Consider the following 26,180-nt stretch of genomic DNA (forward strand, 5'->3'; position numbering starts at 1 on the left):
CACTGCTTTTGCTGCAGCCCAGGAGGAGACTGGCTGCAAGCTTACATGTCCATTAAAATGATTAATGGCTTGAGAGTCTAACACAGACTGTAAATTCATCTCAGGTCTAAGATGCAAAGATGCAATGGGCTTGTCTTTAGTATTTCCACCCAAACTGTTGTTAACAGTGGTCTCAAGGACCTTCACTGCACCCTCCAGTATCTGCTCTGCATAACACAAAAATCCTGACATAGAATCACAGAATGGTCTGGGTTGGAAGGGACCTCGAAAGCTCAAAGCTCATCCAGTCCAACCTCCCTGCAGTCAGCAGAGACATCCTCCACTACATCAGGTTGCCCACAGCCCTGTTCAGCCTCACCTTCAATATCTCCAGAGATGGGCCTCAAGCATCTCCCTGGGCAACCTGTTCCAGTGTTCCACTACCCTCATGGGGCAGAACTTGTTCCTCACATCCAATCTCAATCTGCTCTGCTCTAGTTTGAAGCCATTGTCCCTGGTCCTGTCCCTGTAGGCCTTTGCAAACAGTCTCTCTGCAGCCTTCTTGTAGCCCCCTTCAGTACCCTTTCACTATGAGGTCCGCTTGGAGCCTTCTCTCCTCCAAGCTGAACACCCCCAGCTCCTTCAGCTTGTCCCTAGAGCAGAGCTGCTCCAACCCCCTGATCATTTCTGTGGTCCTCCTCTGGACCCTCTCCATCAGGTCCATGTCCTTCCTGTATTGAGGGCTCCAGATCTGGACACAGCACTGCAGGTGAGATCTCAGCAGAGCAGAGGGCAGGATCCTCTCTCTCCACCTCTGACAATGCTGCTTTGGATGCAGCCCAGGCTGCCATTGGCCTTCTGAGCTGCCAGTGCCCATTGCTGGCTCCTATCCAGCTTCTCTCCCACCAGCACCCCCAAGTCCTTTTCCTCAGGGTTGATTTCTACCTCATCCCCCCGCCTGTATTGACAGTGAGGATTGTTCCAGCCCAGGTGCATGTGATAACACTTCTAGAGTTCTCATTTTATACTGACTGCTCAAATTCACACACAAGCAGGGATGACCTACCACACACTATTGTCTTGTTGCCTCATGTGGCTGCAGATGAAGCACATCACCAATCTATTACCTCTCCTGCAACCAGCTTGAGTCTGCACTTATTTTGCTATAGGGAGCACAAGGTCATGTTCATAAGCAGAAAAGATTCACCCAGCAGAACTAAGTCAAAGGCTGGAAAGAGGAAAAAATATGGATGGAAAAAAAATTATACAGGGCTGATAAGCAGAATATAAAGTTGTAACAGAGGATTGACAGTTTCAGACTGTGGGTGAGCCCTGGCTCACAGGCCATTTCACAGGCTCAGTTCCACTGAAACTACAGCCATTCCCAACATGACGTACAACAGGTCCTCTGCTCACAGATCTCTCTGGCATGTGACTGTGCAGTACAAAGGTGAGTTAGCAGAGAGACTAACTAAACTCCTCAGTGTTTAGGAGGGAGCAGATCTCTAATTTTTTGGATTGAGGGCAGAATGTTTTCAACTAGAGTGAATCAAGCCTTTGCAAGCGCCAAAAGAGCTACAGAAGCTGCAAAAGGGACAACCCAGAAGTTTATCAATATCTCTGAATACTGATAAGAGCTGGACTCTTGAAGCCAGAGAGGATAACAATCACAGAATGGTCTGGTTTGGAAGGGACCTCCCAAGGTCACACAGTCCAACCCCTCTGCAGTCAGCACAGACATCCTCAACTAGATCAGGTTGCCCAGAGCCCTGTCCAGCCTCACCTTCAATATCTCCAGGCATGGGGCCCCAACCACCACCCTGACCAGCTCTGCTTGGGGTTCAGACACTGTGGCAGCTACAGTTCACACACATTTAAGGACTGTTAAATTAAGTGGTGGTATGATTCCCCTCACTCATGGGCTGCGTGGTACAGGCTGTGACTCCTCTCCCTGAGCCACACAGCACTTGTGCCAGGTGTGCACCAGAGCGGTGAGGCCCTCCCTGAAAGTACACTGCTCCTGCCTCCCCTGCTCTCCAGGGACAATAAGGACAATTACCTCCTGCAATGGACCAGAGTGGTGAAGTGCCACCTCGCTGCACATCAATACTCCTCTTTATTGAGCCTCACACAACCTGGTACACTTCCACTTGGGTCATAGCCCAGAGGGGCAGAACCAGGACCCCAAGAGCCAGCAGGTTCTGGGCAGTTGAAGATACCAGAACCTTAAAGTCCAGCAAGGCCTGGGCGTGCCCAAACCAGAATGCATCAGCATTCCAGTCAGGCTGAAATGGTAAAGTGCCTGCCAAGAGTCAGTTATGGCCAACCCCACCAATAGTGATCCCAAATGAGACCCTGCGAGCTCTCCTGGATCGCAGCAGGCTGCATCCAGCATCTCCCCTGAGCTGGGACACATCAGGAACATCTGCTGGCAAAGCTGACACATGGCCTGAGTGAGACCAACTCCTGGAGACTCAGCTCCTGCCCAGTGAGAAATACTGATGCCTTGAGAGTATTTACTCTGAACTGGAGGGGGGAAATTTAAGTCATCCTCAAACCTGTAATGAAGCCAATGTTTTACTACATCCTTTGTTGCACTGAGTGCTTTATCTCACGTCATTAATAAATCTTGACTTGCTTATACATCCGTGTCAGACACACTCCTCCACAACATCTAGCTGAGTGCGTTTCTGAGGCTCAGCCACTACAGCCCCCAGATTCAGGCAAGCATTGTGCTTTTGCAAACATCAGACTTGTTCCCAGCTGACAACATTGTGTGCTTTAGGGCTTTGCTTCAGCTCTTGCTGTGCTTAGCCTTTGACAACACAATTCAGCTTCCATCCATTCCCCTCCTTTCACTGAGTGCTCTCCTCAGCAGCAGAACAGGAGATGCAAATACATCTTTGCTCTCGTCATATATGAGTTCTATTTTCTGTGGGCTATAACAATGAAATCTTATTTCTCTCTCTAAAAAATGAGGGGGGTTTCCTAGCCCAGTATACTAAAAAGAGACAGAGAAGGCCAGTAGGAATCAAGATGAGGATTTTATATCATGCTTAATTAATTAAGTGTTTGCTGAGCAGTTTGTGAAGAGAGTCACTTCCAGTGTGAACTCTGTCCAAGGGGTTTTCATGAGATGAAAGTTAATGATCAGTTCAACACACTTCCGAGTATGGTGAAATGCAATCTTTGGTGACCTTCAAGATTAAAAATTGAAGCCTAAATTAAGCCCTATGCTTGGCACATCTGGTTATCCATCTGCTTCTCTGTGGACTACAAAAAATGGATTCAGTCACCCTACAAGTCAGCTACACTTTGTGCAGCTTAATGCCAATGGGAATGTGAATTTCCATCAAACCCAGAAGAAACTCCAAAGGACTAAATAATCACAGAGATTCATAAAATTCTAAGGTGGTTGCCACAATTTGACTCCCACATATGCTCAGTAGCTATTGCATGCCAGAGAGGCAATGCCCACTGGCTGCAGGGACTAAGCTGCAGCCCTGTGGTACAGGGTTTATGAGAGAGATTCTTACCTGATGTGTCACAAGCCCTGAGCCTCAGCTGCATTTCCAGGCACACCCCCTTCATAGCTACACTGCAGCCCAAGAGCTCATCTGACTAGTCCCCGTGGGGAGGACCTGCTGAAGTGAACTCCCTGCAGACAGGTGCCTCTTGCTGAGCCTCAGGCAAACAGCTCATTCCCAAACACAGTGGCTATAAGGTGAGGACAGCCAAGTGTCTAGACCTTCATTCAGTGCACCCTCAGCAAGTTTGTGGATGACACCAAGCTGTGTGGTCCTCTGGACTCACCTGAGGGCAGGGATCCATCTAGAAGGATGTTGACAGGCTTGAGAAGTGGGCCAGTGGCAGCTGCATGAGGTCAACAAGTCAGGGTCTTGGATGTGTGTCAGCCCCAGGCTGAGTGCAGAGTCAGTTGAGAATAGCTCTGAAGAGACTTGGGGGTGTTGGGTGCTGAGCAGCTCCCCAGGAGCCAGCAGCGCCCTCATGCAGCCCAGCAGGCAGCTGTGTGCTGAGCTGCAGCCAGAGGAGTGTGGGCAGCAGGGCAGGAAAGGGAATTCTGCCCCTTGGCTCTGCGGAGATCTCACCTCCAATCCTGCCTCCAGTTCTGGTGTCCCCAGCAGAAGAAGGACACAGAGCTGCTGAGTCCACAAAGATGATCCAAGGGCTGGAGCAGCTCTGCTTGAGGCCAGGCTGAGGGAGCTGGGGGTGTTCAGCCTGGAGAGGAGAAGACTCCAGGGGGACCTTAGAGCTGCCTGCTAGTACCTGAAGGGATCCTGCAGGAAGGCTGCAGAGGGACTTTTCCTGAGGGTGTCTGAGACAGGACAAGGGGAAATGGTTTGAAGCTGAGGGAGAGCAGGATTAGGCTGGAGCTGAGGAAGAAGTTCTTCAGTAGAAGGGTGGTGAGATTCTGGCACAGGTTGCCCAGAGAGGTTGTGACTGCCTCCTCCCTGGGGGTGTTCAAGGCCAGGGTGGATGAGGCCTTGAGAAAACAAGTCTAGTTGAGGTTGGAGTAGATGATGTCTAACATCCTCTCCAATCTAAGCCATTCCATGATTCTATGATTCAGCAGTGTCCCTCTTGCAACCTGTTTATGATTGCAGGTCCCACAGCTTTGTGTTTATTGAATTAAGCAATAAAACTGGGGCTCCCCTCCACAGGAGCTGCTTACATAAGGACCATGTCTTGGTGATAATGGAATTGGTAGCAATGCTTCCACATCATCTCTGTTCACATGAGGGCCAGCAAAAGCCCTTTACACCTTTCTATGGAAATTCAGTTTATATTCATTTATATTTGCATTCTGTATGTTTGTTCTGTAAATAGAATATTAATTCTGTTTGGAGCAAGAAATACAGTTCCTAAGGTAGAAGATTCCAAGGGAGTTAACCTGAGGAACATGTAGTTTGGACACCACACAGGAATGGGCTCCTTGAACAACCACTGAAGGACATTTTCAGCCAGCTGAGCAGTTCTGCTGGCCTTAAAAGAGATTACATGTGGCATATAAAACACATCTTTTCATTTCTCAGTCTCACTGTCAAATTTAAGTAGCAAAAGGTTCGCTTGTAACATTAAGATGTTAAAACCTCGTTTATTTTTCTCTGTTTCATACTTCTGACTTTACCGCTCTCACATTGCCATTTGTCTTGTTTCTATGCGTCCCAGTGTTCCCCTGATGTTGCTGCATCCCAGTGTTCCTTTGATGTTCTGTCACCAGCAGATCTGCATGTTAATGGTTTTTATGTGTGTACTTCGCTGTGGTACAGGTGAGAAAAGGAGTGAAAAGGATAATGAAACTGAAAACCAAAACCCACAGAGAAGAGCACTCTTAAACCCCAAACCTTAAGCTTTCGTCAGAATAGAGCTGTCTAAAGTGAAACATTTGCATAGGGCACCAATTCCCTACACTGCCTATAACGGCCCAAGCTGCAATTCTCGGCCCGCACTGGCATTTGGTCTCAAACCCAAGACGTCGGTGCGAGGCAGCCGCTCAGGTGCCCCCGCCACGCCCGACCGCGCTCTCAACAGGAGCTGAGGGAGCGACCCCGCAGCCCAAGCCCTCGGCAGGAGGAGGCCGCTGCCGCTGGCCCAGGCTCCACCCGGCTCGAGAATCCTGCCCCGGCTCTGCGCTGCCAGGCGGGGACCTCCCGGGGGCGGGCGGGAAAGGCGGCCCCGGGGGCGGTGTGTGCGAGCAGAGGCGGGGGGCGGTGTGTGCGAGCAGAGGGAAGGACGGGCCCGCGGGGCGCGCCAGCTCGGGCAGTGGCTGCCGCGCTGCAAACTTTCTCTCGGTGCCCGGCAGCCCTCCCAGCTTCTGACCCGCCGAGCCCGGCCCGGGCGGCAAGGAAGGACTCCACTCGGGCAGTCGGGGCCGGGGCCCGGCCCGAGGCCGCGCCGGCCTCCCCTGCGGCGCCATGGACTCCGGCAGCGAGACTCACGAGCTGAACGGGCGGGCGGACGGCGAGGAGCCGGGGGTGGTCGAACGGGTAGGGCCGGCTGCGGGGCGCGGCGGGCGGCAGCGGGGCGGCGCCCGGACATGGCGGGCGGCAGCGGGGCGTGAGGAGCCGGCGGAGCGCGGCGGGGAGCGGCCCGGGAGGAGGCGGCTCTCGCAGCGGCGGCCAGGCAGGCGCGGGGGACCGGGGCGGCCCCGAGCCCGTCTGTCACCTCCGTGCCCATCGCGGCCCGGGCCGCGGCAGGTGGCCCCACGAAGCCCGCCCGCTCCGGGCAGGGCCGGTGCGCTGACAGCTGCCGCTGTCCAGTAGTCGGTACCTCTCCTTGATGCTTTTTTCACTCGTCTGCCATTAATTGAACACTGGCTTTGTAGAGATGCCGCTGCCTGCAGCCCCTTTTGTGTCACTGCAAAGACAGGCCAAAGAGAAAGGAAAAGAAAATCCAACTCGGCCCTTGGCACGACGGCCCCTTAGTTACTACATAAGTCAGTCCAAGGATCATCAGATGATGACCCCACGCTGGCCTGGGAGAGTTTTTCCACCCAGATGACTTGGAAGAGGATGGGAAAGTTACTCAGGAGATAAATGAGCACAAAATTAGGATGAATTACTGAAAGGGCTAGGCCTGTGTCTTTGTTTTGTTGTTGTTTTTTGGGGGGTTGTTTGTTTATTTGTTTTTTGGTTGGTTTGGGTTTTTTTCCATACATTAATCCAAATAAGAACAAGAGGAGAAATGCCCAAGTTTTTACTACTCCATGTAGTCAAAACATAACCAGAGATCTTCACTGGAAGGCATTTAATCCAATATTTTAGTTACACCTAAAGGATGTTTTCCAAGCACACCACTTATCTGAAAAGCCAGACTGGTAAAAAGTTGTTTTGGAAAGGACTAAACTCCAGAAAGCTGCTCCTGTTCCGAGCTAAGGCTCTGCCACATAGAAGCAGTTGTACTAAACCACCCCCTGCATCACAGGTCGAACTTTCTGGTTACAGGCAACCTGGACTGTCTGTGCAGCAGGTCCGTCCTTCCTCCCTCCCTTCCTGGCAAACCCTTGTAGTTATGAATATCGTACCAAGAAAAAAAATGTCTGGTTTTAATAAATCCTGGAAAGTACTGAAAGAGAATCAAGGATATGCAGGTCAAACTGGGGGCCTGAAGGGGTTTCCTGTAGAGCCACTGGTTTCTCAGCAATCTTCTGGGGTTTTTATTAACACAGAGTTGTGATTGCATCACAAGTACTAGTCATGGGGGTTTATTTTTTATTTTAACTTGGTCTGCCCCAAGAGTTTTTCTGCAGCTTTCCTGTTTCACTTCATCTTCAGTTGCAATCATTTTGTTAGACCTTTCCCATAGGAACCGCAAGTTCTGTGTGAGTGTCATATAAAGAATCAGCAGCAAGATGCATTACTGTGTTGTATTCTATGTATAGAGTAGCCCTTGACAGAGTTTTACAGACATTTGTTTTCATTTTCTCACAAAAACCCCAACCCAACTACCAACAAAAACCCCCAACCAAAAATAAGTATATGTGAGGTAAAACAAATGGGGACATAAAAAACACTATGTGAATGGGAGATAGCTCAAAAACTCTGACCAACTAACCAAACAGCAGCCAGCTAAACCTGGAGAGGCTGACGGCTGCCTAATGCTTCAGTACTGGAGTCAAAAGTGCCAAAGTGTCAGCTTTTAGGAATACTAGCAGGCATCCTAACTTGGAGCACCCTGGTTTGCTTGCTACCCATCCTAGAATCTGCCCTCTCCTCAAAACAGATTCTCTTGCACATCTTCAGCAACAGGGTGCTGCCTTCTCTTACAGAAGAGCCAAGGTGAAAGTAGAGCCAAGGTAGAGTTGTCTTACCTACAAAGCATTCAAAGCACACTAATTGAAAAAGAAGACTAGTTAATCCCACTGCAATTCTGAATCAATGGTCAATGTGCTGTATTTTAATTACTTCATGAATTTGGATAACTTTTTTTAGCAGCTGTCAAGACTTTAGACACAAGAAATGCCTTGTTTCTAATACAGGGCACACCTCGCTGACTAATGTGAACAATTCCATTGACAGCAGTGTCTGGCTGCTGCTGCAAAAGATCTGTTCATACAAATACCAGAGTAACTGTTTTTTTATAGACTTCTGTTTGCTTTCTGTGTTCATGGTCCATATGGAAACAGTTTCACATGTTCTAAAATCTGGTTTGATTTTTCTAAGATAACAGGAAATGCTAGTTGAAAGAGTTAAAGAGCTATGGAAAAGGTGAACCAACTTGGAGAGTAGAAAAGAACAGCTCTGGAATAGTTGGCTTCTATTACAGTCACAGAATAGCTTTGGTTGGAAGGAACCTCAGCGATCACCTAATCCAACCCCCTTGCCATGGGCAGGGACACCTCTCAGATAGATTTGGCTGCTCAAGGCCTCAGGTCATTATTAAAAATGTATTCAAGGTGTTGTGTTGATACATAAGGAATTTTGGGACATGGCAGTTTCTTGACATTGTGCTGCAAGTGGCAAAGTTTGGATTTGTTGGAACTTGAAATGATTGTACTGCATATAGAACTAAATGGCATGTTCTAAAGAACCACTTGCATCAAACTGAACTTGGAGTATTTGGTCTGCTCCAAATATTGGTAAGGTTTTGTCTGACTGTTCTTTAAGTAGCTAGAATAACCAAACAGTGCTTTACCAAGGCAAAATGGGCAGCCTACAGTCATCCTGGGAGAATTAGTATAGAACCATAGAATTGTCAGGGTTGGAAGGGACCTCAAAGATCATCCAGTTCAAATCCCCCTGCCATGGGCAGGGACACCTCCCACTAGATCAGGTTGCCCAGAGCCACAGCCATCCTGGCCTTAAAAACTTAATAGCATAAGACCAAATCATTGGAATGAGCAATAGTAATGTAAGAGAAAGCTTCTATTTAAATAGCTGTGTGAACAAATTTAAGTTACTGCTTCATTTCCCAAGGTCACCAGATGTGCTGATTGTTTTAAAGTCAGTTAATGAGTAAAAATGTTCTGACTTGGTCCTGGAAGCAGCATAGCTCTAGAAAATCAGTTCTCTGCCCTGAGCTAGCATGGCTGTGCTAACATTTCCATTTTCAGGAACCAGCATAGTTACCACTTCTCTTTTTTTCCTCTCTTTTTTTCTTGCATTTTCTGTGTGTATGAAGAGTGAGTCCTCTTAAGCTTCTAAAGATGCTAGAAAATTGATGCTGATTATGAAATAGAAACACAGGCTGAGTTTTTCCTTTTTTTTTTTATTTTTGTATGTTTTTTAATTGCCTGCATCCATACTGTCTGAATATGTGACTGCAGAAATTTCATACCCTAGTTAGGGTTAGGTTGTACTTGGATGGACAGAGTCACATTCCTACAGGGAATGTAACTGATTACTCAGTCCAGGTGCAGGATTTTTCCTCTCTGAGTCAGTGCTGAACAAGTGATCTAGTGTTTTACTGGGGGGAAAAATATCTTCTGAGGAGATGTGCAAAGGATCTAACCATCCATTTCAGAACTGATAGAGCTTAAAATATTTGTATTAGAAGAGTATTTCTTTCTTTGCAGCCTGTTTTCCCTGGTTTTTTACATCAGCAAGATCTGTGAGGTAGAGGGGAAGTCTGATTTCGGAGTGACCACAAGGGGCCTGTTGTTTTCCGTGTGCGGTGGAGATGTGGACAGAAATTCCACATCTAGGAGAATTATTAAGTAATTTTATAGTTACTCATTCAATTCTGTAACTGTAGGGTTGAGCTTAGAAAAAGATAAAAGTTGTGTTCTGCTTTAGTCCTGTCCTTTTATGCCAGACCATTCTCTTTTATGTTCTAACTGGAATTTTTCCTGAACATGAGATTGCTACTAAAACATCTGGAAAAGTTTGCCAGGCAGGGATTTTCTTAATTAAGGTAAATAATTCAAAGCCTTAGAAAAATCCTTTCCAAACAAAAATGCTTTTTAGCATCTTTTTAACAGTTTTGATTAGAAAGACAATTGTGAAACACAGTAAAGCACAGTCCAGTAAGACCAGTGTGACTCAGGCCTTTTGTTTACACAGCCTCCCTTGGTGTAGCAAGATTCCGTTATTTGAAAACTAGGACTGTCCCTAAACATAAGAATTTCAGGAAGCTTGCTCCATGACATCACAAAGGAAGCTCACTCCATGACATTAGAAACCCAGAGGTCATCTTGATCAATGAGCTTGTCTGGTCTCATGCTGAATCAGGGTTGTTTGGCTGTTGAGAATGTCTGAAGGGTGCCATACAGTTGCAGTAGTCACTGACCTAAAATAGAAAGAAAGCTCTAGGCCACAGATTGTGAAGACCATTTCAGAGTCCTTAGGGGAAATGTATTCAAGGGCAAGGAACCTCCTGACAGCTTAAGGAAGATGTTAGTAATCAGAAGCACAACTCATTTGAAATACATGTTTACCTTTCCCAAAGGCATGTATTGACAGGACTGAAGCACACAGCCTGTGAGGAGCAGCTGGAGGAGCTGGGGGTGTTGAGGCTGGAGAAGAGGAGGCTGAGGGAGACCTCAATGCTCTCTGCAGCTCCCTGAAGGGAGGTTGGAGTGAGGAGGGGACAGCCTCTGCTCCTTGGTGGCAAGGGACAGGAGCAGAGGCAATGGTTCCAAGCTGCCCCAGAGGAGGTTCAGGCTGGATGCTAGGAAATATTTCTGCACTGGAAGGGCTCTCAGACATTGGAATGTTCTTCTCAGGGCAGTGCTGGAGTCCCCATCCCTGGAGGCGTTCAAGCAGCTGTGGAGCTGGTGCTTAGGGACATGGTTTAGTGTTGACCCTAACCTGGGTGGAGGGTTGGACTGGGGGTGCTGGGAGGCCTCTTCCAACCGGATGTTTTCTGTGATTCTGTGACAAAGGGTGATGGCCTCAAACTTTGAAGAAGATGGATTTAAATGAGACATTAGAAGGAAAATCTGTCCCATGAGAAGGGCAGTGAGGCACTGGAACAGGTTGCTCAGGGAAGTTGTGCAGGCTCCAAGCCTGGGAAGTGTTCAAGGCCAGGCTGGATGAAGTTTTGAGTAACCTGGTCTAGTAGGAGGTGCCCCTGGCCATGGCAGGAGGGAGGTACTAAAATGATCCTTAAGGTCCCTTCCAACCCAAACCGTTTCATGGAACCAGGGAACTCCAGGCCAGGCAGTCTCACCTCTGTGCCTGGCAAGATCATGGAGCAGATCCTCCTGGAGGCACTACTGAGACAGAAGAATAGTGAAGAGGTGATTGGGTACAGTCAGCATGGGTTTACCAAGGGCAAGTCCTGCCTGACAAACCTGGTGGCCTTCTATGAACAGATCACAACATTAATAGATGAGGGGAGAGCAACTGATGTCATTGACCTGGACCTGAGCAAAGCCTTCCACACTGTCCCACACCACATCCTGGTCTCCAAACTGGTGACACATGGGTTTGATGGGTGGAACATTCAGTGGGTAAAGAACTGGCTTGATGGCTGCACCCAGAGAGTGGCTGTCAATGGCTCCATGTCCCAGTGGAGGCCAGGGACAAGTGCAGTCCCTCAGGGATCAGTCCTGGGACCAGGCTTGTTCAACATCTTTGTTGGTGCCATGGACAGAGGCATTGAGTGCACCCTCAGCAGGTTTGCTGCTGACACCAAGCTGTGTGGTGCAGCAGACAGGCTGGAGGGAAGGGATCCATCCAGAGGGACCTGGACAGGCTGGAGAGGTGGACACAAGCCAACCTCATGAGGTTCAACAAGACCAAGTGCAGGGTCCTGCATCTGGGTCGAGGCAATCCCAAGCACAAATCCAGGCTGGTCAGTGACTGGCTGGAAAACAGCCCTGAGGAGAGGGACTTGGGGGTACTGGGGGAGGAGAAGCTCAACAGGAGCTGTCAATGTGCACTTGCAGCCCAGAGAGCCAAGCAGAGCCTGGGCTGCAGCAAGAGAAGTGTGGCCAGCAGGGCCAGGGAGGGGATTCTCCCCCTCTGCTCAGCTCTGGTGAGACCCCACCTGGAGTACTGTGTCCAGTTCTGGAGCCTCTATTACAAGAGGGATATGGACATGCTGGAAGGTGTCCAGAGAAGGGCCACCAGGATGAGCAGAGGGCTGGAGCTGCTCTGCTATGGAGACAGACTGAGAGAGTTGGGGTTGTTCAGTCTGGAGAGGAGAAGGCTCCCAGGAGACCTTCTTGTGGCCTTCCAGTATCTGAAGGGGGCTACAAGAAGGCTGGGAAGGAACTTTTTAAGATATCAGGTAGTGATAGGATTAGGGAGGATGGAATAAAGCTGGAAGTGGGGAGATTCAGGCTGGACATGAGGAAGAAGTTCTTCCCCATGAGAGCAGTGAGAGCCTGGAATGGGTTGTGCAGGGAGGTGGTTGAGGCTCCATCCCTGGAGGTGTTTAAGGCCAGGCTGGATGAGGCTCTGGCCAGCCTGCTGTAGTGTGAGGTGTCCTTGCCCATGGCAGGGGGGTTGGAACTGGATGATCCTTGTGGTCCCTTCCAACCCTGACTGATTCTATGATTCTATGGATCTATGATAGAGCAATCAGCATTCTTCTCCTAATTATCCCATACAAAACTGTCTCCTGTGTTTAGTAAAGGCATTCTGCCCCTTAGAACACCATGAAAGTGTTCAGTGCTAGTGTTGTACCAGTACTGAAATCAGTCTCTCTGTGTGTGTGTGTGTGTGTGTGTGTGTGTTCAGAACCCAGGTGTGACACTCTGGTCCTGACAAACAAAGCATGTTGACCTCTGGGTCCTGCAGGCCCAGCTGATAGGAGGGACCTGCAATTGCAGATTGCCAATCCAAACTAAATCCAAACTAAACTGTGCTTCTGGCTCAGACTGTGCAGTTTCTGGTTCTAAGTGTTCATGTGGCAAACTAGGAGCTTGCTTTGCTAACTCTGAAATACTGTTTTTCTAGTGGGATTTAAGGGAAACCCGGCAACTACTCTCATGCTACTCAAGTAGCTGTTAACTTCCTTACAAGAGCACTAAATTAAAGTCCTCAGGGCAGATCTGACTCGTAGCTTGGAAATTTCAATGTCCTGCTGCTTCAGGCAATGTTTGTCTTTCACAATTTTTATGGGACTTTTGTTTCTGGCTCTAAACAATCCTTTAGGGGAATAAATATGTATATATATATACAGTGGGAGATGTTTGAGAAGCTGATTGAAGTACCTAGGAACATACCAAAAGAGAAGAAATGAAACCTGAAAACTTTTTTTTGCACTCGAACTCCAAATTATTTCCTTCCTTCTGTGTTCATAAGGCAGAGTGAGGACAGCAAACAACCAAGTTCTAAATCCAAATGCAGAACAGGCATCATTTCCACCTGGGGTTTGCTTCTCTGTGGGTTGGAAATGGCTGGCATGTTGGAAGCCCCACCTTGGACAGCCTGACTGGTCTGATTTGGGGAAACTTGAGGAGGTCAAGCTGGACAGGAAAACAAAAGTTATTCTTGGTCTTTCCTTCTTTTTTCAGTGAGGCCTCCAGCATTTTACTGCTTCAGAAGTCATTAGTGTTTGATAAATGCTCTGTTGAACAACTGCTTCAAGAGTCACCAGTGTTTGATAAATACGCTGTGGAACAAACAGCCACATAAGTTTTGTCACAAGTAGTGATTTAGTGCTGTGGCAGCAGCAGAAATCCTTACTAGAACAAGTTACTGTATTTAGAAAAGAGAATTTATTATTTGTCTTCAGAAGTTTCCCTTTCCAGTGCTGTTTCCTTCCACTTGAATCACTGGGTGGCTCTTGGGTGTGATTCCTGTAACTCAGCATCTAAGGACATGTGCCTCAGTCCTGCTTTAATTTATCTTTTAATGAGTGTACTGAAGAAATCCTTTCTGTACTTGAGAGGGACTCAGTTCTCCTGAGCATGCTGCTAAAGTGACAGCTGAGGCAAAGCAGCAGCAAGGTCTGCGCAGAGCTCTAAGTAGGGCTGCATGTATCCAAGACCATTCAGAGTGTGAAGCTTTGGTCTTGGAGAAGCAAAAAAGTGCCAGCTTCTGATGCAGCATCTTAGCTTTATCCTTGCAAACTGCAGTGCTCTGGGCGAGCAAACAACCTCTGCTGCTGTGCTGCTGGGCCTCCTTCCAGTTACAGGTGGAGCAAGAGGGGAGGCTTTCCACTCCTCTGCTGTTCATAACTGCCCATGGGCTGGCACAGAGGCCTCTTCTGCTCAGAGATTGGTCAGGCAGTCCCTGAAGCTAGGGGCAGCCAGAGGCAGCAGTTCCAGCTGCAAGCAGCTCTTAATGCTTGTGCTGTTTTCCCACAGACTCGTTTAGTGATGTGACCTGAAGAGGTTATGTGTCTGTGCTGAGTGGTTTGAATATTGGAAGTGTCTCGTGAGGTGTTCTGATTCCATTGAGGCTGAAGCAGATCATGTGGAGTGCAGTGTCCTCTTGCCAAGTGGCACCTGCAGGCAGAGCCTTATTTCCCTGGTGCTAGGGAATGGGCAGGAGTTTCACTTTCTCTCTGCACAGCCCTGAGGTGTGCACCACAGTTTGGTGCTGCAGGCTACACATGTTGCTGCATGCTTGGAATCTCCCTGAAGCCATAGAGCCACATAACAAAGCTCCCACATAATTACTGTTGTGCATAACTGTCATTATCCCGAGGTTAAGGCAACAGCTCTCCTTTCATTGCCTGTCTATATATTGCTGTGTAACACATAGTCTGGTCTCAAAAACTGCTGACGTCCTACCAGCTGTGCTTGTCTCAAGACTTTTTGCTTCTAGAAGGCAAGGCTAATTTGCTGCTTTTTTTTTGTTTTATGGTTTTCCAGTGTAAGTTGAGAGGCTCTATTTCTCAATCGGGAGATGGGAAGTGATTGTTTCTGGGGCTTTCATCATTACATGTTTGTCTTCCTGGCAGAAGGCAAGATCCCAGGCTGAGAAAAATCTCTGTGCATCAGAACTGCTGTTTCAGTTCTCCATATGCCCAGTTCTGATTCTAAACTGGTCTGCTTTCAGCAGTGGTAGCTGAAAGCCTCTCAAGAGAGTAAAATTCCGTTTTTTAGAATCTAATGTAAATAGCTGAGTAAATAAAGTAAATAGCTGAGTTGTTGTTCCAGCAATAAGAAGTTTTGCCTTTGGTTGTCTTAGCAGCACCCTAATTGAAAAGTCTTCTCTGTTTATTGGAGTTCAAGAGGTGCCTTCAAAGCTTTGCTTCCACCACAGTTCAAACATTGTAGCCTGCTATTTCCACCTGCACCTTAACCAGACAGAAATGAGCCAACAGCAAAGCTCTAGAAGTGCAGCAAAGGAAAAGCAAAGGGTCATGTTCTGTTGTGTCTGTAGAAACTGCCTTATATCGTGGAGTCACCTAGTGCAAGTGCTCCTGCTCTGGCAGGGGGGTTGGACTGGATGATCTGAGGTCACTTCTAACCCCTAACATTCTGTGATTTTGTGATGTAACTGAAAGGAAGATGTAGCCAAGAATATTTACTCTTTTGTGGAGTTAAAAAAAGATAAAATAGGCATGTCAGACATCATCAGAGTCCTACAGCAAGTGAAAACAAAAAAACTGGTTGTTGTCATGTTTTCACTGCAGTCCCCTTCCAGCAGGATTCAGAACTGAGTCAGCTTCTTGTGTAGGTTTTGCCTACCTGTGTCACACAGTGCAGCCTCGTAGATATTTCCAAGTCAGTATTTTGGCAGGAAGGAGTTAAATAGCTACTTGACACAGGAAAACACTTCCTCTATTCTGAACTTGTGACAAAATAGATGACATTAGTGCTACAGTCTACTGAGAAGAGTTTGGTTTAAATTCATTCCCATGATTTGAACTCTTCTGTTTAGACACATATGTCCACATCCTCTCTTCCACTGCCATTTGATATCCAAGGGCTCAATATGTATTTGGCTTTCTGCTGTACAATAAATAATGCAAATGTCAAATGTCAGTCTGAATTTTCTCCTTACTACTGCCAGCATATATTCCATGCTGCTTTCTGTAAGGAAGTGGAGCCCCACACCTGTGCTCTTAGTGCTTGTGGTGGATGGTGTGCTGTGGATGTTCTGAAGCATCACAACCACAGTGGCTTCACGGGGCACGAGTGTGAGAAGAGGAGGCTCTCCTTAGCAAGAGAAAAGGTGACAAATGTTGGGCAGGTTCCCCAGCCAAACTGCATTTGTAGATTGTGGGATCTGGACCAAAACCAGATGAGTATCACAGAATCACAGAATGTTAGAGGTTGGAAGGGACCTCCAGAGATCAGTGAGTCCACCCCCCCACCCCCCGCCAAAAGTAGGATCACCCAGGGCAGATCACACAGGGTGATCCAGAAGGGTTTGGAAAGTCTCCAGAGGAGACTCCGTAACCTTTCTGGGCAGCCTGTTCCAGGGCTCCAGCACCCTCACAGTAAAGAAGTTTCTCCTCATGTTGAGGTGAAACCTTCTATGTTCCAGTTTGTATCCGTTGTTCTTTGGCTTATCACTGTGCACCCCCAAACAGAGCCTGGCCCCCTCCCCTTGACCCCCACCCCTCAGCTATTGATAGACATTGATCAGATCCTCTCTCAGCCTTCTCTTCTCCAGACTAAACAGCCCCAGGGCTCTCAGTCTCTCTTCACAGGTGAGATGCTCCAGTCCCCAAATCATCCTTGTGGCTCTCCCTTGGACTCTCTCCAGCAGGTCTCTGTCTCTTTTGAACTGGGGAGCACAAAACTGGACACAGTATTGCAGCTGTGGTCTCAGCAGGGCAGAGGAGAGGAGGAAAAGAGCGTCCGTAGCCCTGCTGGCCACACTTTTCTTGATGCCCCCTCCAGGATCCCTTTGGCACTCTTGGCCACAAGGGCACATTGCTGTCCTGTGCAGAACTTGCTGCCCACCAGCACTCCAAGGTCTTTCTCTGTGGAGCTGCACTCAGGCAGGGCAGCCTCTAACCTGTCCTGGTGCCTGCTGTTATTCCTCCCCAGCTGCAGGACCCTGCACTTGTCCTTATTGAACTCCATGAGGTTTGCCTGCACTCAGCTCTCAGGCTGTCCAGGTCATGCTGGATGGCAGCACAGCCTGAGGAGTGTCAGCCACCTCCCTGCTGTGATGTGAGAGACGGGACGAGGCCTGATGCAAGCCAAGTGTCGATTTATTGCACAAAGCTTTTTCTTTATATAGGTTAACATAATGTCAGAAGGCAGCTTGTAATTGGTCATTGGTATGTCCATACCACAGTTGTAAATTCATGATTGGCTACAGAGAGAAAGTATCACACGAACGCATATATTTTTCAGAAGGCTTAAGCAACCGTCAAGCAAGAGATAAAGGGATTCCATAATTCTGTCCTAAGCTTTGCTTTGTTCTTGTGATCAGGTTCCTGCATAACTCCCTTAGGTCACAGTGGCCTCTAGGGAGCCGACCTGTCTGTGTTTTCCTTCTAGCTGTGCTCTGTTCCCAGGGTTTGCCACCCATCAGGGTTAAAGCATCTCCTTCTATCAGTAAGACAGTGTCTGGGGTTCTGGTCCCTAAATCAATTCCTTCACCCCCCAGTTTGTATCATCAGTGAATTGCTGAGGGTGCACTCAATGCCCTCAGCCAGGTTGTTAATTCAAGATATTGAACAAAACTGGAGCCAGTACTGATCCCTGGGGGACACCACTGGCCCCAGGCCTCCAAGCTGACTCTGTGCCATTGATGACAACCCTCTGAACTCTGTTGTGGAGCCAGTTTGCAATCCACCTCAATGACCAACCATCTATGCCACATCTCCTGAGCTTTTCTATGAGGATGTTATGGGAGACTGTATCAAAAGCTTTACTGAAGTCAAGAAAGATGACATTCACAGCTCTGCCCTTGTCTACCCATTTGGTCATGGTTTCATAGAAGGCTATCAGATTAGTCAAGCAAGATCTCCCTTGTTGACTACTCCTGATATAACCCTCTTTACTTCCTTGTGGTTAGAGATGACTTCCAGGACTTCCTGGCAAAAGTCAGTCTCTGTCTCAGAGCCATTTGGTTCCTGGGAGCTCAGTGTTGGTGCAGCAGCCATCTGCATGAAGCTATGATTCCATGGCTGGCTTCTCTTGCTGCTGCCCCATGATGGTGGTATCTCAGGGACATATTTAGGTTGTGCTTGATTACAAGGTGTCTGGTGAAAATAGGTCAAGTTTGGTATTTGAATGCCCTGGAAAAACTGGTGATGTGTTTGCCAGATGCATCAATATCTGCTCTGTTTGAAAGGACACTTAAGCCTGGAGGTGGCAAACCTGGCTTGGGAGTTGGAAATTTGATAGTGCTGCTGAAGAGAGGAGTCAGAGGTGTTTCTGTGTTTGAAATACCCTTCCAAGAGAGACTTTGCTGCTAGTATTTCCTGGCACTGAAAAGGTCTCTGAGAAGCAAGTTTAAAGAAGTCAGCTAGAATGAGCTTACTCTTAACAGATTTGTGTATTATTTTTGAAAATAAAGTCTGCAAGTCAGAGCAGTGAGCATGAGGTCCAGGGGTTGCACCCCTCTGCTCTAGGACAGGCTGAGAGAAGACGCCAGGGAGACCTAATAGCAGCCTTGTACTTGAAGGGAGCTACAAGAAGGCTGCAGAGACACTGTCTGCAAAGGCCTTCAGGGACAGGACCAGGGGCAATGGCTTCAAACTAGAGCAGAGCAGATTGAGATTGGATGTGAGGAACAAGTTCTGCCCCATGAGGGTGGTGGAACACTGGAACAGGTTGCCCAGGGAGGTGGTTGAGGCCCCATGCCTGGAAGCATTGAAGGTGAGGCTGGACCAAGGCTCTGGGCAACCTGATCTAGTGGAGGATGTGCCTGCTGATTGCAGGTTGGAGTGGATGAGGTTCAGAGGTCCCTTCCAACCCAGACCATTCTGTGAGGTTCCTAACCTTTGGCAGGCAAGAGTTGGGCAGCTCAGTCTAACCCAGTTGCATGGTGAGACAGGTGCCTCTGGGAGAGGACTGTCCCGTTTCAAGGTGGGTTGCCTGACTCGTCATCAGGAAACACTCCTTCTACTCATCCCTCTGGCTTTACTTAGCTCTGGGTTTGCCCTGCAGCTGGGTTTTCTTTTCCTGTTTATTTGCAGTGGAATTTCAATCAAAACCCCAGCTGCTGCTGCTGCAAAAATGGAAAAAAGTTTCCCTCATAAGTGGGCAGTGCTTGGCAGCCCCAGACACACAGCAGTGAAGCAGAAAACCAGTTCAGTGTGTGCATGGAGCTGGCAGTGGCCTGGCTGAGCAAGAAGCAGCAGGGAAGGAGGTCAAGCAAAGCTCAAACATAAATCCTCAAAATAAGACCCATGAGTAATGAAGGAGTGATGCAGCTGTGTGGTGACAGAGGGTGAATGTAATAAATAATTGTGTTTTTTAGTGTGCCTTTAGCAGTCACTTGGGTACAACAAGCTGTTGTTTGCTTCAGTATTTTACAGTGGGCTTTCTGTCCCAGCTTGCCTCAGTGCAAACTTTCCAGCTTTTTCCCTCTCTCCTTTTCCCAGGATAGAAGCACACTGGCTGCTCAAGCTGGGCCCTCACACTGAGAGCAGTGCAGGCACTGGTCACTGCTCTCCTGTCACATGGAGGACAGTGGGAGCAGTGAAATAGGTGCAGAATCATTTTGGTTGGAAAATGCTTTAAGATCATTGAGCCCAACTATATATTAGGGATGGGATCTCTACACAGCTGCTCCTTAACCCATGGCCCCACAAAACACTGCTCCTGGGAGCTGAACCCCTCTCTCCTGGGGTGGGCAAGGGAGGTGATGTCGATGGGGCTTGCTACTTCCTGGTGCCCTCCGCAGCCAAGTGCAGGGCTGGCGGCTGGCTCTCCATGGGGGTGGGTGGCTCCAGCACCAGGGCCTGGAGCCCAGCAGGGTCTGGGTCTTGTCTTCCTTGCCTTTCTCTGTCTACAGGTGAAGAAGGGGTGGTGGGTGCAAAAAATGCATCAGCAACAAAAGAAATCCAAGATCCAGTAAATACCAAGCAGCAGGAAAAAAAAAAAAAAAGACAAAACCAGAAAGAAATAGAAAAGTGGGGAGAAAAAGCTCTGAGAAGCAGGGTGGTTCTCTGACTCGTAAGAGGAGCTTTGGAGATATGGGGAGAGCTTCCCAACCAGAGCAGGTACAGGTCACCTCATACTGCTGCTCTATCAGTGTGATGACAGCTATCAGTAGCTGGGCCAGGGGACCTCTCACTCACTCCATCAGCTAGAGAAGCTGTGGATAATCTTTTCCTCTCTGCCTGTTTCAGCACAGAACATCGAGGTGGTTTCAGAGGAGCAGCCCTATGAACATCAACCACTATGCAAACAAGAAGAGCGCTGCGGAGAGCATGCTGGACATTGCCCTGCTGATGGCCAATGCATCCCAGCTGAAAGCTGTGATGGAGCAAGGACCTTCCTTTTCCTTCTACATCCCACTTATTGTGCTTATCAGCCTGTCCCTCACACTGCAAATTATGGTGGGAGTGCTCCTGATATTCCTTGGTATGTAGCAACAGCATGAACCATGGGCATGTATTGTTCTTACCAGATGCAGCCTGGCAGTTGGTATATAGGATGGTATGTAGACTGCCCACTTGTTTTTTACAGCTATTAAAGGGTCGGTGGTTTGAAACTGGAGCAGGGGAGATTTTGTTTGGACATCAGCAGGAAGTTCTGCACAATGAGGGTGGTGAGACACTGGAACAGGTTACCCGGGGAAGTCGTTGAGGCCCTGTCCCTGGAGACGTTCCAGGTCAGACTCAATGTGTCCCTGGACAGCCTAATCTAGTTGGAGGTGTCCCAGCTGACTGCAGGGGGATTGGAAAAGACCTTTGAGGGTCCCTTCCAACCCAATGCAGTCTATGAATCTGTGGATTACATTGGAAAGTCATTATCTCAAAATTGATGTTTTCTCTTATGACCACAGCCATACTGTAACTGAAGGAGTAAGGGCAGCTTTGTGAGGAATGTGCAGTTTTGATCAACTTCCTTGTTCATACTCTGGACAAATGAGTTTATTTTTCTTCTGAGAAGGCCTGAGGAGGAAGGAAAATGATGAAATACAGTAAAAGAAGCATTAATAGGCTACACAGAATCACATAGCCTGCCCAGTTTCATAACAGCATTTCTGGCAAGTGCTGAAACTTAATCTTATGACTGAAATGTGTTTGTCCATATCAGGCATATCATAATTCATACTGTAAGAATACATTGTGAATCTACAACTCCAAAACAGAAGTCAGAAGTTGAAATCACAGAATCACAGAATACATCCAGTTGGAAGAGACCTCCAGGCTCATTCAGTCTAACCCCTGCACTGCAGGGTCAGCACTAAACCATGTCCCTAAGCACAGTTTCACAGGCTACTGGAACACCCCCAGGGATGGGGACTCCAGCACTGCCCTGGGCAGCCTGTTCCAATGTTTGAGAGGCCTTCCAGTGCAGAAATATTTGCTAGCATCCAGCCTGAGCCTCCCCTGGTGCAGCTTGGAACCATTGCCTCTGGTCCTGCAACCAGATAGAAGAGGCTGTCCCCTCCTCACTCCAGCCTCCCTTAGGGAGCTGTAGAGAGCAATGAGGTCTCCCTCAGCCTCCTCTTCTCCAGCCTGAACACCCCCAGCTCCCTCAGCCTGTCCTCTAGCCCAGATGGCTCCAGACCCTTCTCCAGCCTCATTGCCCTTCTCTGGACAGGCTCCAGCTCCTCAGTGTCCTTCCTGCAGTGAGGGCCCAGAGCTGAACACAGCACTTGAGGTGTGGCCTCCCCAGAGCTGAGCACAGGGGGATGGTCACCTCCTGTCCCTGCTGCCCACCCTGCTTCTGAGCCAAGCCAGGAGGCCATTGTCTTTCTTAGCTAGGACCTGAGCACACTGTCCATCTTCATGCTGGCATGGCAGCTTGTCTTCATTTTGTTTGTGTTTCTGCAATGAAATCAAAGGTTTGATAGCAAAAGCTTGACAATAATTAAAAACCCACTTAGCTGGAAATTTAGGAAGTTGTTCCAAGCATATTAAACCTACAGGTGGAGAATGGTAGAATTGTACTTGACACTGTTAATTTTCAAACCTGTATTAATCTGAAATTAAAGACAAAAAGCAAAATAGGCTACATGGAGCAAGATTTCACCCTGAGAAGATATTATCTGTGTGCTGGGACTGCAGTCAAACATGGACATGGCAGAGGATAGGGGAGAACAGGCCTACAAACAGATTGTCTTGAGGTCTGCTTTCTTCCAAAGAAACAGCTCTAACTTGTGCTAGAAATCAATTCAAGGGGGTGAGTTCAGACAGGAATTGTGCTTTGGGCACATTTAATGAGTCAGCTGTGGAACTGGTGCCCTGCTCCCTGCCTTCCCTACTCTTCCCTTTGTGGCTCTGTTGAACCACAGACCCTCACATTCCTACAAGTTCAGTGCAGTGTCTTTGCTGTTCCTGAAAACAGCTATGCAGTGTGAGTGGGTATAGTGCAGGTAGGCACAAGAACCAGTGCTCACCACTAAAAGTTAAGTATTTTCAGTATTGCTGGATTGGTTGCACACATGTGGCCTACATCCTCTGCCTTCTCAGCCTGGAGAAGAGGAGCCTCCCAGTACCTGAAGGGGACTACAAGAAGGATGCAGAGAGACTGTTTGCAAAGGCCTGCAGGGACAGGACCAGGGACAATGGCTTCAAAGTAGAGAAGAGCAGATTGAGACTGGTCAGAAGCACTGGAGACGAGAGTCAGGATGTGAAGGTACAAAGAAACAGGGATCACAGCAAGGACTTGCTTTTCACAGTGTGCTTTTGGTAGTCTGGGCCTGCAGGAACAGTTTAACTCTCTGTCCAGCCACAAAATTCTCTCACAAGCTCTCACAAGTCCAAACAAAACTCTTTGCAACCATCCAGTTTCCTTAGAGTTTTATCCCAGAAGCCACCAGTTCTCACAGTTCTCTTAAGGGAGAGCAGTTCTCTCTTTAGGGATTAAAAAAACCCTTTTAAAAAATGTTCAGCAAACTTGTCCTTGAAAATGGTTTGGTAATCTCAAGTTTTTGGAAGAAAAGCAAAGAGTGTCTGGAAGTGGTTTGAGTGGCATGAAATCGGTAATCTAATGCCACTGTACTCAGATACTTCATGGCTGGTCTCAAGAGCCTTTTCACAAACACCCTCATTTGAAGAACTGTAATCACAAAGACAGAACTACTGCAATTCTGCTTCAAAATTTAGAGCACTGACAACCAATCCCTGTCCTCTCTGACCCCTCTTTGGACAAAGGGACAGCTCTGGAAGTGTCACTTCTTTTAACTCTCAAAGCACGAGGCCATTATGGCCTTTTTAAACCAACCATCTGAAATGTTTTTCTTCCAGATTTCAGGATTAATTATTCATAGAGTCATAGAATGGTTTTAGTTGGAAGGGACCTTAAACATCATCCAGTTCCAACCCCCCCTACTATAGGCAGGGACACCTCCCACCAGCCCAGGTTGCTCAAGGCCACATCCAGCCTGGCCTTGAACACCTCCAGGGAGGAGGCAGCCACAACCTCCCTGGGCAACCTGTTCCAGTGTCTCCCCACCCTCACTCTAAAGAATCTCTTCCTCATCTCCAGTCTCATTCTCCCCTCTTCCACCTCAAAGCCATTGTCCTCTTGTCCTGTCACTCCCAGTCCTTGTCAAAAGTCCCTGCCCAGCTCTCCTGCAACCCCTTCAGGTACTGGAAGGCTGCTCTAAGGTCTCCCAGGAGCCTTCTCTTCTCTGGAATGAACAGCTCCAACTCTCTCAGCCTGTCCCCATAGCAGAGATTCTCCAGCCATCTTTGTGGTCCCTTCTTGAATCTCTCCAGCAGCTCCAGGTCCTTCTTGTGCTGGGGTCCCCAGAGCTGGAGGCAGTGCTGCAGGTGGGGTCTGAGCAGAGCAGAGCAGAGGGCAGAATCCCCTCCCTGTGCTGCTGCTCTCCCTGCTCTGGATGCAGCTCAGCACACAGCTGGCTCTGGGCTGCCAGGGACCATTGCTGGCTCCTGGGGGGTTTGTCACCAGTGGACACCCCCAAGGCCTGCCCCTCAAGGCTGCTCTTGAGGCACTCCTTGCCCAGCCTTGGATTGGTGCTTGGGATTGCCCTGCCCCAGGTGCAGTACCTTGCACTTGGCCTCGTTGAACTTCAAGAGGTTGGCTTGGGCTCACCTCTCCAGCCTGTCCAGATCCCTCTGGATGGATCCCTTCCCTCCAGCATGTCAGCCTGGCCACACAGCTTGGTGTCATCTGCAGACTTGCTGAGGGTGTCTCAATGCACCTGTCACTGACACAGCACTGGTGCCAGTACCAACCCCTGAGGGATGCCACTTGTCACTGGTTTCCACTGGGACACTGAGGCACTGTCTGTACCTCTCTGAGTGCAGCCATCCAGCCAAGTCCTTATCCAGCCAGTGGCCACCCCTCCAGTCCATGCTTTTCCAGTTTGGTGCCCAGGATGTGATGTGGGACAGTGTCAAACACTTTACACAAGCCCAGGCTGATGCCCTCAGTTGCCCTTCCCTTATCCATGGATGCTGCAATACCACCACAGAAAGCTGCCAAGTTCACCAGGCAGGGTTTGCCCTTGGTGAAGCTGTGGTGGTTACCATCAGTTCCACTTCATTCACACAGCAGTATTAGGGTCCTGCCAGGTGCTGTTGGGATGCAGGCATCCTCCTTCCTTCAGGTGGTTTGCAGACATGGATAAATTCATGTTCAGGGTTAAGTACTGCTGAGCTTAAATTATTTCATGCCTATACAGGTGTGCAGTAGCTTAAGCTTTGCAGATAGTTCCCCCACGCTGTTCTTCAGTGCTTTGACTGCCCTGTGGTGCTTGGCTGTACTGCTTTAGCAAACAGGACTTGAACAGCTGCCCAGAACTGCTTGAAACCAAAACATCATTAGACTTCCTAATTAGGGACAACAAATGAACCTGGCTTTTAGTACTTCAGCATCATGAGTGTGCTTTCCACCACTTCTGCTTAACTGCTTCGACAAGCAAGTGGGGCTTGGTTCTGTGGTTCAGAGCTGCAGCGTTGCCAGGGTCAGTGTGTTGGAAGCAAATGACAACATACCTGATGCAGCAGAGCTGTAAGCTGCACACCTGTGTGTGTGCCTGGCTGAAGGAGCTCAAAGCTTGGTTGATATTGCTATAAAAGCCTGTCAGGTATGAACTTTAGCTCACATCCTGACGTGCCTGCACAAGCCCCAGTGATCCATGCGTTTGAGACCTAGGAGCCTCGGTAGACAAAACCATTGTCAAAGCACACTCTGGAACTGATCAGCTCTCATCCACCAGCAGCAAAGAAATCCAGCAGAGGGGCTGACTGCAGAGCCCTTACTGCAGACACACAGGAAAACTTTGGCCACCTACGTGATGCCAGGCAAGTGCCCTCAGACCTCTCACCATCCTGTACAAGCACTTTATCATCAAGTCTGTTATCAGCCCACTGTGAGTCAATGATGTGTTTTCACAAGCCCTGGAGTCAAAGCCTGAACTAAATGAATGCTATCTTCCTTGCATGTGCCTCCCTCGATCCCATTAGCAGTTCAACCAAAGAACTGTAAGAAACAAAAGGAAATGTTTACACAGCTGATGCAGTCTCTAGAAGGAACTGCAGCTACACTGCTTTGGAATCTTCCTCTGGTGAATAGATGCAGTGCCCTTGCTCTCTAAAACCAGAACCAGTGTAGGGGCAGGGAGCACAGCTGAGGAAGGGCAGCAGGACAAACAAAACCCAGCACTGGTAAAGACATTTAGTGTCTGCAAGGAACTTGCAGCCTTTTAACTCATAGGAAACTTAACTTAATTCCATCTTGTCAGGGCTTCAGGCTTCATTTGCTCAAGACTGAGATATTTTTAAAAGTTTAGAGTGGCAACAAAGTAAATTCCAAAAGCTCAAGAACTGAGAAGATTTCTGATTCTGTTGGTGTAGCCTTCCATGTGCATCCACAGAGATTAGATGCTAATTACTGGAAGCCAGCAGGCTGCCTGTGCTTACAGAGCTTGTCCTTAGCACTTTTCCTGACACTGCAGGATCTTACTACCCTTTTAAGTATGCTCCATAGCTTAACTACATGAGTAGAAAAGACTTTCATTCTGGATTTTGAAGTACACATCTAATTACAGGTTTTTTTCTCCCTTTCTCTTTGAAGTAAGATATGACCTCAACAACCCTGCAAAGCATGGGAAGCTGGATTTCCTCAACAACCTTGCAACTGGACTTGTATTTATTATCGTAGTTGTGAATATTTTTATCACTGCCTTTGGAGTGCAGAAGCCAGCTGCTGAGTCAGCCTCGAGTCAGTAAGCACCAGGTGAGTGGTCTGCCTGCACCATGAGGTAGCAGGGCACAGCATA

The 26,180-nt window shown here is 48.3% G+C and overlaps 1 protein-coding gene across 1 annotated transcript; it reads left to right on the top strand.

Moving 5' to 3' along the window:
* The first annotated feature begins 5,915 nt into the window (after window positions 1-5,915).
* NINJ1 (ninjurin 1) lies at window positions 5,916-26,130 on the top strand. Its single transcript, XM_054387519.1, has 3 exons — window positions 5,916-5,987; window positions 20,107-20,341; window positions 25,976-26,130. The coding sequence occupies exons 1-3, from the start codon at window positions 5,916-5,918 to the stop codon at window positions 26,128-26,130; spliced, it is 462 nt and encodes a 153-aa protein (XP_054243494.1).
* Window positions 26,131-26,180: the final 50 nt, after the last annotated feature.

This window comes from Indicator indicator, chromosome 15 (assembly GCF_027791375.1).
Source record: "Indicator indicator isolate 239-I01 chromosome 15, UM_Iind_1.1, whole genome shotgun sequence".
In the NCBI taxonomy this organism is placed as follows: Eukaryota; Metazoa; Chordata; class Aves; order Piciformes; family Indicatoridae; genus Indicator; species Indicator indicator.